At 43.6% G+C, this 13,151-nt stretch overlaps 1 protein-coding gene across 8 annotated transcripts in view; it reads left to right on the forward strand.

Moving 5' to 3' along the window:
- SMYD3 (SET and MYND domain containing 3) overlaps positions 1 to 13,151 on the forward strand; it is a 796,483-nt gene that overhangs the window by 568,637 nt on the left and 214,695 nt on the right. For all 8 annotated transcript variants that reach the window (XM_072830260.1, XM_072830259.1, XM_072830262.1 and 5 more), the window contains one exon: positions 9,617 to 9,704. In XM_072830260.1, coding sequence (XP_072686361.1) covers positions 9,617 to 9,704 — 88 coding nt within the window. The remainder of the gene's footprint in view (positions 1 to 9,616; positions 9,705 to 13,151) is intronic.

Consider the following 13,151-nt stretch of genomic DNA (forward strand, 5'->3'; position numbering starts at 1 on the left):
TGGCGGCCAGCGGCAAAGCCAGGATTGGGGGGCTTCAGCCTCCTGATTTCCATTATCCTGGTGCTGCCTGTCACACGCTCCTATATGCCAGGAGCACCGAGCCCAAATCATGCTGTTGTTCATCCTATTTTCAAATGTCTCTGGAGAAACCATGTCCAGGTTAGCCTAACCTTTGGGAATCTGTTCTGCTGCAGTGGAAAGCGTTTTCCTGTTTGCAGCTGTCCCCGAACAAGGAAATATAAGGGATGGAGGCATGGCAGATTGGAGGCGATGAGAGCTATGGCTCCCGTCTCTGTTAAATCAAAACCCACCCAGGGGTGCTTGGGTGGCTCAATCAGCTGAGCGGCCACCTCTTGGTTTGGGCTCTGGTCATGATCTCACAGTCATGGGATCCAGCCCAGAGGCTGGTTCTGCACTTGACTCAGCGTCTCTGCTTGAGATTCTCTCTCCCACTGCCCTTCCCCCCGCCCGCCCCCTCCTGCTCTCTCAAGTGAATATATAAAATCTTATATAAAATCTTAATAAAAAAATAAAAAGAACAAATCTTAAAAAAAAGCCAGCCCTGAAATTTGAGGGTACGTTTTATCTTAATCACTGTTGCTATTAGAATAATTTTTCCTGTAAAATCAAGGCACTTTTTTCCCCTTTGCCTCAAACCTCCTACCTTGTAGTGCTTACCTGAGGCTGGCAGGCCCCTCCCCTATCAGGAATTTGCAGGTCTACAGCCATCCATTTGATCATCTCTGTACAAATGTGAAAAGATTTTGCTTAAATGTGCTTTTGCAAGCTGAGCCTATAACCTTCTGCTTCATGTAATCCCTATTATGTCCTCTGAGGACCACATCTTTCCAGTTGGGAGGAGGGTGCAAGGAAGTGTCTCCTTCCTAAATGTCTTTGTGTAATGTTTAACTGCCAGTATAGGTCAGTGCTAGTTTTCCACAAAATGTTGCACTAAAGGCAGATTTTCAGCAAACACCACTGACACAGGTGGGCTCGCAGATTGTCCCACGTTTGTGAATATCAACTATTTTTTAATTTCCCCTCAGTTGACCTGATTTTATAAGCAAGGGAGCTTATATCTCTGAGAATGAGTTTTAGTCCCTGGGATAAGAAAACCCAGAACAGACAGAAGGCAGTTGTTGACATGGCAGCTGGAAAAGGCTGTTAGTGGTTCTAGATGTTCTAACTTCACTGTCGCAAGGCTGTTGTCACTCCTAGAAGTGGTGAAGGGGACATTCCCTTTCTGGCAGTTCTGGGTACCTGGAGATTTGACCTTGAACCTGCAATTGGTTTCACTGTGTGGTCGGTCTTGCGGAAATCTGTGGCTGCAATTGAGTCCCGTTTCCATCCAGGAAACAAAGTTAAAAGGGTGCTAGCTGCTGCTGCCAGCTATGGGGGAAACATGAAGGGAAATGAGAGTTCAGTGGAACTTCTCTGCAAGAGGCTCGGGTGTCCTGCGAAACCCCCTCAACACTGACATTTATGTGGGCTGGGCTTAGTGTCCTCTGTTGCCCAGATGCTCCTCAGGATCCAAGGCAGTGGTGGGACCCACTGATTGGAGAAGGCTGGCCAGCATGACAAGAGGACACTTGCCCTGGGCTCAGCCAGCACAGGGGGAGGGTGTGAAGGGCTGGTGGCTGGGGCTCCCGGCTCTGGTGAGGACACTGGGTTTCGAACTCTGTTGCATCCTGCCTGTAGACACAGATCTCACCGTTCTATGAAGTAAATGAAGAAAATAACCTTTGTTAGGCAATTTTATTTCTGGGGACTGCTAACAGCACCTGGATGACATCCTGTGCACCTGTATCAGCTTATTCCCATTGCCATAACCATCATGGAATTCAGTGGGAATGCACAGAGCATTGTGCCTATGGAAGTCAGAGGCCGTTTGGCCCACTCTTGGTAGATGGGGGACGCTTATGTGGATGACTCAGTTAAGCAAGAAGCTTCCAGGGAGAGGGAACAAACGGAACATGCAGCGATGTGAGGGCGCGGAAGAATTGGTTCTTGATTAGTATCCTCTGTTATATTAAGATCATTCTTGGGGCGCCTGAGTGGCTCAGTTTGTTGAGCATCCAACCAAATGCTCATGATCTCATGGTCCTGGAATCGAACCCTGTGTCCAGCTCCACACTTAGTGGGGAGTCTGCTTGTCTCCCTCTCCTCTCCCTGCTCCTCCTCCTGCTTGTACTCTCTTTCCCTCTCTTAAAAAAAATAAATCTTTTATTAAAAAAAAAAAAAAGAAGACTGTTCTTCTCTCTCCCACCAAACAAAGCAGACTCCAGTCAGACCCCCAGGGACACTCACCTGCTAGGATGGGAATTAAAAAGTCAGACCAGGGTGCCATTTGTCACATTAGTGCTTCTAGAGGGTGCAAAAGGAAGGGATAGAAGATACTTGGAGGGGATCCCTGGGTGGCGCAGCGGTTTGGCGCCTGCCTTTGGCCCAGGGCGCGATCCTGGGGATCCGGGATCGAGTCCCAATTCGGGCTCCTGGTGCATGGAGCCTGCTTCTCCCTCTCTCTCTCTCACTGTGTGCCTATCATAAATAAATAAAAATTAAAAAAAAAAGAAGATACTCGGAGAATTATTAGTGCTGAAGAAGCTTAGTTAGCTCCAGGAAGGAGAACCATCTTGCTGAGGTCACGCAGCTCTGGAGTAGGGACTCAGATCTACAGTTCATGACTCTAAAACTAATGTTCCTCTCACTAAGTTCTAATTATTGTGTACAGTTGCTTGTTAATTGCTAATTAGAACATGCAGCACACTGAACATGCTTCAAGTGGTGAACATTCCTTCCTTTACTTTCTTTCCTGAACCCATAATGCCCATTGACTGGTTTGCGCTTGATGGAAGAGTGGATGCTCTATTTTTAACCACTATTTTTCCACTTTATGAAAGAGCCACTTTCCCCCTCAAGTTAAATCTGAATTGCTTTCAGTTGTTTTTGCCAAAGGAGGAATTGGTTCCAGCAGAGATGTTTCCTATGAATCATAAAGGTTTTGAGTGATGTCGTATATTAATCTGTTTAGTTCCCAGTACATCCTCCACAGACCAGGACACTGCAGTGCTTATTCCCCTCCTGATTTTGAATCTCTCTCTTAAGTGCAGACACTGTATTTGAACCTCACTCTACTTTAAAAACAAAACACGAAAAACCTCATCTTCTTTTGAGACTCTAGAATTATTGAATTACTGGAAAAGTTTCTAAGTATCCAGTAATTTTATTTCCCATCCTATTCTCCTCTCCATCCAATCCAATCTAATTAGACGTTGCAGGAGGATTGGATAACAGGAAGTACTGGAAAGCAGATTGCCTTTCTCCTTTTTCTTTTAATATGAACCATCTGAAATTAGCTCAGTGCAAGAGTTTCAGCATCAGCACTCATGAGCCGAGTGAACACATCTGTTGAAGTGTTTCAGAGACAAAGGAGATCCGGACGGCTGCATATGAGGTTTAAGCCTGGTAGAGCCCATGGTCTTTCCCAAGGGTAGACAGCCTTGCTGGGTCCGAACCTTATCCTGTTAAACTCAGATTTCTCATCCACCACCGGCACCTGACAGGTATGCTTCCCCCTCTGAAACTCAGTGGAAGCGCTTGGCCGGTTCAACGTGATTGTGTTGAGTGGCACCCTTTGATGTCATGGTGAGATTATCTCAGATCATCTGGCACCTAATTTTTTTTACAGCTAAGGGAAGGCCAAAAGGGTATTGATTTAGCAGCTGTGTCAGGGAACCTAAGTGGCCTCACTGATCCACCCAGGGTCAGATGAGGACAGAGACCTCTCGGCCAACAGAGCAACAGGAGGCTCAGGATGATGTTAGGGGTGGAAGCCAGGAGAGTCAACCCAGTGCCCCCCAAAACTGCTGTGATGCTGTTGTCAGAGAACAGGGGTCCTGAGCTAGCATGGGATTTCTGATGATAGGGGGAAGAGTTCACATTTATGTTCTAGACCCCTTCCTGGGCATTTAGGCAATATGGGCAGCTACAGAGGAAACAGCCTTTTCCCACATAATCGTGATATAGAAGTAGTAGAAACAAGTCGAGCTACAAGTATTTTGTGACACAAACAACTTTGTGTTTCCTTGGTTGCGATTCTCTTTCCTATTGTTGTAGAGTCAAGGTGTTTTATTCTTTTAATACTATTACTTGTGGATCGTAGATCACTCCCCTCTCTTCTTTCGTTTGTCACCAAACATGTACCAGATAACTGACCATGCTGGCCCTGGGGATACAGAGATGATCGGATCATGGTCTCTTTAAAAATTCTGAGGCTTGCTGGGGACACAGTAAAGCCAACCATTAAGGACAGCTTGGTGCTAAGAGAGGTCTGCAGAGTGGCTGCAGTGGCTCAGGAAGGCAGAATGAGACAAGATGACCTGTTGGAGGACATTCAAGGCCGGTCCTAAAGGGACAAATGGGAAGAAGACCAAAAAAGTGAATAGACCCAAGGGAAGAGCAGAACCTGCAGTCCAGCTCCTCCTAGAATCCAAGGGGAAGGATTCTAGTTGGAAGATTAGGTGCAGGGGCTGTAAAATGGAGCCTGGGGTTTGCCAGATTTGGGGTATGCTCTGAGAGGACAGAATGGGGGTAAGAAGGAACCAAGTATCAAGGGAACTGACTCTTGAATTGTGGGGAATGATTTGCACCTGGCCCCTGGGCCGGTGGGGTGGGGAGGCTGTGAGTAGAGGAACTTAAGAGGTCAGAGAGAGAGAGAGAAGGGAGCAACTCCAGAGACTCGTTCTTACTAAATCCTGAGAGCAGCTGACATAGCTCTGCCTCAAATGGACAGCTGCCATGTTTTTACTGTTTAAAACGAAGCCAAGCTCCTTAAGGACTTTTATCAAGCTATGCAAGAGAGTGGTCACCAGAGGCAGAGCTAACCTGACTCTGCACTACTTCTGCCTCTAGAATGGTCATGTGGAAGGAATGGTGGAGGTCACCTAGACCAGTTGCTGTTTTTCCTGGCGAGGGGGCTGTGGGACAGGAAAAGGAAGGCTTGCCTTGGACATATACAGCTGGTCGGGGCAGGGGTGCTATTGGTGCTGGAACTGACAGGTCCTTACTTCTCTTCATCATTTCCCAGAGTGAACTTCCTCAGAAAGCACAATCCTTATGCCTGTAGTCTGAATTATTTTTTCTACAAAATAATTTTTGTAGAAAAACTCAACAATACACATTTGATTTTTAAAAAGAATATATGTATATATGCATGCATAAAATTAATGTTTTCATTCATTGAATGTTTCCACCTGTTGGAAACGAATTTCAGGACTCACCCATTCAAGCCCCAGGCTCATAGTAGAGCTAAAGTTCAAAAAGGATTTTTTTTCACTAAATAACTTAGTTGTGAATGATAGCAAGTATCTTTGTTATGTTTAGATAAGAAATAATGAAATAAGGTTGTAAATTTACCTATTTTATACCTTCAGGGACTGTAGAAAAGAACACACTAATTTACTCTTACATTTGCATATTGAGAAAGTAGATTTAACTTATGCTTCCCTAAGTCATTTCTCTGTTTATGTACGTATGTCCTATGTATGTAGGTATACATATGTATGTAAGAACATACACAATCGAACGTGTCCCTACCTGGTGTGGGGAGAGGGAGACAGACCCCACTGTGGGAACAGTCACAGAAGAAGTTACAGGATAGAACAAGAAGGTTGGTGGGAGTGAGGTGAGGTGAGCTGAGAGCCCAAGGGTGTAGTGAATAGTACACTCTCATCATAGTGAAACACTCCAGGGAGTTGATGGGTAGCTGATAATGAATATAGTTTGTCTTGCTCCAATATAGAGTGCTCTCAGAGCTATTATTTTTGGAGGTTTGGAAGCAATTTCAAGGCTTGACTGCTCCTCCGTTAAGTAGCAAAGTCTTAGGCCCAACCCAAAGAACAGCCAGTCAGATTATTGTGGGGGTTTAGTTGTGAGCATAATTCCCATATGAAATTATTCTGTCTTCCTCTGGTCTCACCCTGCTTGGTGGAAGAGGACCAGATCCACTGTGGGATCCATATTAAAGGATTTACTGCCTTTTTTCCAAGTGCTGGTATTAGGAAGATCCTAGGAACCATGATTTGAAGATATTTTGGAGTTACTATCTCACAGACCTATTTCACCTTTTAAGCAAGCCTAGGAGAAGAACAAATCCAGATGAAACATAAAGGTAGCACAAAGAGCTTGAGCCATGAAGCCAGCAGACTTGGATTTGAATCTTACCTCTGGCAGTGAGGGACAGAGGACATTTTAGCAGTTACTTAACCATTAGAGCTATCTTGTGCCTCATTTGTAGATTAGAGGTATGGATGCCCTACAAGGACGTTGTGGGGAATAATGGAAATACATACAAGAGATATCCAGATCATGACCAAACAGATGTCAACTTTCATCTTCCAGATCCATCCTCCAGATGTTTAACTGGGTGTTTGTTATGTACAGTGAGCTGGGCCAGGTATTTGGGAGGGACAGGATCAAAGAAGAAGAGAACCTATATTTAGCTCTAAAATGGAGAAGATTTGACGTGCACACAAACTACAACTGAGGATCTCTTTCCATACCTGCCTCCTTGCTATTTCCGGAACATTGGGCAAGCTCCTGGCTCTGCACTGGGGCACTCACTGTCCCTTCTCCCTGGAATTCTTATCTCCCACTGCTTTACCACTCTCAGATCTTCAGGCTTTCCCTGATCACCCTGCCTAAAGTGGAACTCCCTGCGGCCAGTACTCCCCATCCACCTTCCCTGCTTGCTTGTTTTTCCCTCCAATAAATATGTATTTTACATGTGCATGTTCTCTGTCATACCATGCTCCTCCTGCCTCTTCGGTGTAAACACTATGATTCCTTTACTGCTCTATTCTCAGTGCCTGGAACATTGCACTAGGTGGGTACTTGGTAAGTGCTGATGGAATAGATGAATGATCAGGTGACTTCATTTTAGCCACAGGGAGGGGCATGTGCCAAGGTCCAGTGGCCAGAAGAACAGCAGGGCTGTGAGAGACTGTAGTAGTTTTCTATTGCTGCTGTAACAGATGATCACAAACTCAGTGGCTTAAATCTGGCAAACAACACAGATTTATTATCTTAGAGTTCTGAAGATCAGAAGCCTGACACAGGTCTCACTGGGCAAAAATGAAGGTCTTGGCAGGGCTACCTTCCTTTGTAAAGTCTCCAGGGTGGGGATTTGTTTCCTTGACTTTGCTGGCTTTTGGAAGCCGCCTGCACTCCTTGGGTCTTTGGTTCCCTTCTTCTGTCTTCTAAGTCAACAGGGAGGTTGGGTCTTCATGTCACATCACTGACCTCTTCTCCTGTCTCTTTCTGACACCCTGAAAGACCTTTGTGATTACACTGGGCCCACCTGGGAAATCCAGGACACTCTGCCTATTTTTGGGTCAGCGACTAGCAGCCTTCATCCCGTTGGCAATTTAATTTCCCTTTGCTGTGTACCCAAACATATGTACAGGGTCTGGGGACCAGGACGTGGACATCTGTGGGGCTCTGTTATTCTGCCTCCTGTAGATTCTAACAAGTGAGACAATTTACCTAGAGCCTAAGGCTTGAGCCTGTGGTAGTGAAATGTAAAACAGGAATATTTCATCCTTAAACAGCCATCATTGTCAAGATTTAACATACGGGCTTTATCTCGGAGGCACTAGGAAGTTGCTTTGGAGTAAGGTGAGAGAACTGAGGCTTTAGGAGATGAATATGGACTTAGGGCAGGTATTTAGAAGGAGATTTATGTTTACCTTTTTAAAAGCAATTAACTTTCATTGCCTTGTCCTATGTACAGAAAGCTAGGTTCTTATTTAGAATTTCCCCAAAAAAAGTAGGGTGCTTTAAAAACCACCCTGTGATATTATTCATGTGCACAACATGTATACTTAAAGATCCATGAATCCCTGCTACACAGACATACTCACGCACGTACATTTCCTCTTCTGCACACCCAAAGCCTCACGTTCTTCTTGAGAGCTCTTTTCTCTGGCTCTCCGTGGTCCTCTTTATTCTCTGCCCCGGCACACCTCAGTGATCTGTAGCTTCCTACCAGTAACACAGGCCGACTCTTGCAGTGATTCTCATAAGGGTCATTGTATAAATGTCCCCTGGTAGGCATGTAAAAACCTCCAGGGAGATCTCTATAGTTTGAAAAAGTCTTCCCTCCCTCACCCTTACCATGATTTGGCCGTAATTTGATATGACTTCCTAGGATGGTTTCTGACACCTACTGAGAATTTAATGAATATTAAACACCTGGTTTTAAATGAATGGTGTCTGATGACCGTATTTTATGCTTTGGTTAACTTCTTTAAAGCAGCTCTGTCCAATAGAACTTTCTGTGACAGAATTGTTCTCTATCTATGCTGCCCAACATGGTGCTCACAGCCACACATGGCTATGGAGCTCTGAAGCTGTGGACATACAGGAAAAATACAGGACCTGCTTGCTAAACCAGGGGAGAAACACTTAATAAATGTAACTCACACTTTTGTTTTGAATTGCTTTTTATTTTTTTTTGTTTTTTATTTTTAATTGCTTTTTAAATTGTTGAGTATCTCTTTTTTCTTTTTTTTTTCAGTTTTTTATAGAAGTCAAAATAAGTTCACATGGGTGTAATTGTACTCTTCTTAGTCTTTCCTAGACTCATTTTGATTGATAACTACATTTTTTATTAAAGTATCTGTAGGTCTCCAAACAGATGATTCTTCCTCTTGCCCCTCTTCCCCTTCCTGATATATAATCAGCTTTATCGAGATATAATTCACATATACAAAGCAGTCAATTAAAGTATACAAGTATATTCACCAAGTTGTGGAACCATTAGCACAGTGGTTTTTACTATATTTTCATCACCCCAAGAAGAAACATCCTCATGAGCAGTCCTGTTCACTAACTCCCCAGCCCCCTCCTTAGCTGATTAGTAATTGACTTTGTCTCTATGAATTTGCCTATTCTGAACATTTCACATCAGTGGAATCATACAATATATGATTGTGACTGGCTTCTTACACTTAGCATGGTGTTTTTAGGGGTCATCTGTGTTGTAGTAATTCATTTCTTTTTACTGCCAGTAATATTCCATTGGATGGAATATGCTGTATTTTATTTATCCATTCATCAGCTGATGGGCATTTGGGTTGTTTCCACCTTATTTGCTAGCATTATGCTGCTATAAACATTGATGCACAAATTTTTGTATGAACGTATGTTTTCCTTTCTCTTGGGTATATATCTGAGTAGAATTGTTAAATGATGTGGTAACTCTGTATTGAACTTTTTGAGAAACTGCCAGACTTTTTTTCCAAAGTTCTGAAACATTTCACATTGCTACCAGTAATATATGAGTTTCAGGTTTTCCACATCCTCGCCAACACTTGTTATTATCTTTTTGATATCCCTATAGCCAAGCTGGGGGTGTGAAGTGATGTCTCATTATGGTTTTGAATTATATTTCCCTGGTGGCTAATGATGTTGAACATCTTTCTATGTGCTTATTGGCCATTTGTGTATCTTCTCTGGAGAAATATCTGTTCAAATCATTTGCCCATTTTTTTCTTTTGCTTATTTTTTAATTGAATAATTTGTCTTCCTTTCTATTCTCTTCATTTGACCTGAACAGGATGCTGATATGCTCACTGGCGATGAGCAAGTATGGAGGCAAGTTCAAGAATCCTTGAAAAAAATTGAAGAACTGAAGGCACATTGGAGTATCCTTTTACCTGTGGATTGAACCATACTATTGGAGTTGCTTCTTTATTGGTTGGAGCTTGGCATTAATGAAGCCAAGTCCATGGTTTGACTTCCATGTGAGCCAGTGAGCTTCATTCTGTTTCATGGTCACAAGCTGATTCCCAAATCCCAGCCAACATTTTGGGTAATGGCTCGGGCAGATCATGGCAGGATCAGCATAAAAACCTCACCACCATTAGATAGTAATCAAAATTCATGGCTAGTAATAAGACAGTAAGTAATAGTCTCTATAGGTACAAGGTAACAAATTTCTGTATTCTGTTCCTCCCATAACCTACTTCTCTAGGAAAGAATAACTTAGAATCCTTAAAATTTAATGCCATTGACTCTCAGGATCTAGAAGCTTCATATTAAATCAACCACGACCACCATGGCAGCAGGAGCTGCTGCACAATAAATTTTCTGGGCATAAATAGTAAGGACCATGAGTGAGTGGGTCAAAATTCAGAGTAAAGAGAGAGCCCTTTTGCTGGTGGTCATCTGGCACATCATCTGGATATCACTGAACAACACTGGTGGTGTACTGGGTGAGAGGCAGCCCGAATCAAGGATGGGATTTGAATGAGCATAGGCTGAACGGGAGGTTGCTTCCAGTAGGGGAGTTCACTTGAGCAAAAACATGACAGAGGGAAACCCCGCGGTAAGAAGAAATAGACCAAGGTAGATGAAAAAGATAGTGCAAGGTCCTTCAGATGCTTTGGGGAAATTAGATCCCAGGCAATAAGAAAATCTGCAAATGAAGTTTCTATCTACAATGTTCTTTAAAGAATTGTACAGAATAGGAAAGGTAGATGGACAAATGTTACTTTTTTTAGAAGTAAAATAACTAGTTTCTGAAATCTTTATCTAGTGAGTTGTGTTTTGTTTTGTTTTGTTTTGTTTTGGTAAAGAATCTGTAATTGATTACTAAAGGAAGGAAAAGGAAGCTGTGATCAGCCCAAGGACCATAGGTTCAGCAGAAGCAAGTGAGTCCGCAAAGTCATGGCTTTCTTGGGTAAAATTCGTATATGGATTTCAGGAAGAAATTTAGTTAAAAGCAGGCAAGACATTGATGCTAGATGCTAGCCTGGCCAGACAGCTTTCTCAATGCTTGAACAGCCATACTGAGAAAATGATGCTGCCAGGGTCACTGTTATTCTGGAGTGCTCTGTTCCCACCTCAATCCTCTCCTGCCTTTGGCTCTGTGCTTTGAAGGAAGATACAGAGCCACAGAATTATCTGATTCCCAAAAGTTATAGGTGGGGAGGATGGCAGGGTGGGATGATAGAATCCAGAACTCAAGATCTCTGAAGGTTTGAATGATGCCTGAATCTAAAGAGATTAAATTCAACAAGAATGTATATAAAATGTTGTCTTTGGGTCAAAGAGTTTAAATGTGTAAATATACATCAAGCTTAGCAGCAAAACATGTGGAACAATTTTAGGGCTTTAGTAAATAGCAAAACTTAATCAAATTTAAGAGGATGATATAGCCTCTCAAAAAACTACTATGATCTCAGGCTGTATTAATGGAGAAAAGAAAACAAGAAAGGTGATCTAGGAGTCTGATCATATCCAGAGCTTTTGGTTCAGTTTGGGATGGGCATATTAGGAAGGATATAGAAAAATCAAAAAAGTTGTGAGGAATGGAGCCAGGATCCGAATGGAGTTGGGTTTTTTGTTTTTTAAGATTTTATTTATTCATCAGAGACACAGAGAGGGAGGCAGAGCCATAGGCAGTGGAGGAGAAGCAGGCTCCCCACAGGACTCGATCCCAGGATCCTGGGATCACGACCTGAGCCAAAGGCAGACACTCAACCACTGATCCACCTGGGTGCCCCCCAAATGGAGTTTGAAACCCCGTCTGTAGGCAGGGTGGGAGATACTAGGAAAATGGTTAGCTCCAGGAATAAGAGTGGACCCTTCTTGGGTTCAAAGGACCATTATACTGCAGAGGAGTAGGCTCATTTGTGTGGTCCTCTGCTGTGGAGTTAGGGCCCTGGATGACCCAGCTACTATTGGATCTCAGTGGGACAAGGCTTCACTGAAAACTGATTCTTCCAGGTGCCTTACCAGTTACAGCCCACCTTTGGGTCCGCGAAGTTTGAAGAGGATGCAGCCCTGCACTCACATGGAAATGAATACCTGTGTTGGTACATAGATCTCTGCAGGGCATCAAAGGCATAGTAGTCAATTCTGGGAGGTGAAAGAAGGTTCCACAGAGGAAGTGACCACTGAGCTATGTCTGGGGCGTGTAGTAGGAGTAGGAGTTCTCCAGGCTGACAGTGAAGAAAGGCGTCCATCAGAGGAGGGGGCCTGTGTAGTCATATGGAGTGTGAGATAATACAGTCATGGAGTCCCCAGTTGTTCACAATCAGGGAGACATGGCAAGGCCTTATACACCATGCACAGGACATGAGGCCTGTGCATGGGGGGCGCCCATGGGAGGATTCTAAGCAGTACAGTAATATGATACTAAGTGACTAAAAGCCCCATGGTCCCAAAATGTTGATTAATTCCCAAGTGGATTTACTTTATTCCCTTTTCTTCCCCCTTAGTCCTCTTACGGTCATTTAAAAGGGTTCAGGAGAAAGGGTATCTGTTCTGTCCTTGGAGGGATTGTTCTGTCTGCTTCGGAGAGGCTCTCTGCCCCGCTTCGGTCCAGGGCTCAGCCCCTCTCCGGACCAGAATGACTTGTACGCAACACCAAGCAAATGTCAGTGACTACATTTCTGAGCAAATACAATGTCAGCATTAGCTTGGTGAAAAAGCCTCTTAGTTAAAATTATTCCATTTTTTTGCTCACTGGGGTGTTTTACAGGAAAGGTTTGTCTTGTTTGCCAGGAGACAGTTGCCAGTGTTGTGAAGGGAAATTGGCATGCGGTCCCTTCCAGCTTGCTGGGGGATAAAGTAGATGTATTCCTATCAGTGGCTGCAGAATATCACATCTGGTTTGTATTTCTAAGGCTTGTCACCTCAAACCTCTTTCAAATGAGTTGGAGCATATATAAATGAGTAGGCAAATAGTAATGGAGGTCAAACAACACAATGTTAAAATAAGGCACAAAGTCTTGCCACAGAAATGTCTAGCGTTGTGCAAGAGACAGTCATTCCTCCTGACAGTTCGTCAAATATCTAATCATGGAATGGAAAGCCACAGAGGTTAGCCTGGCAATCTGTTACAAAATCAGTGTATTGCCTGCGATACTGCTTCCCCCCAGCCTCTGGGGATACATTCGGTGCACTTTATATGTACACATCAGATGGATACAAAAGAAAGTCACCAACTCACTTTTCTTCAATAAATTTCCCTTGTCTGAGACCAAAGTTGACTCCTCGGAGACGGGATTCATCCTAAAATCACATAGTGTACGAAAGTATGCAGTAAACACCCTCAGCCGTGCATCATGACACTTGCAATTCTA

This window comes from Canis lupus, chromosome 6, assembly GCF_048164855.1.
Source record: "Canis lupus baileyi chromosome 6, mCanLup2.hap1, whole genome shotgun sequence".
Classification (NCBI taxonomy): Eukaryota; Metazoa; Chordata; class Mammalia; order Carnivora; family Canidae; genus Canis; species Canis lupus.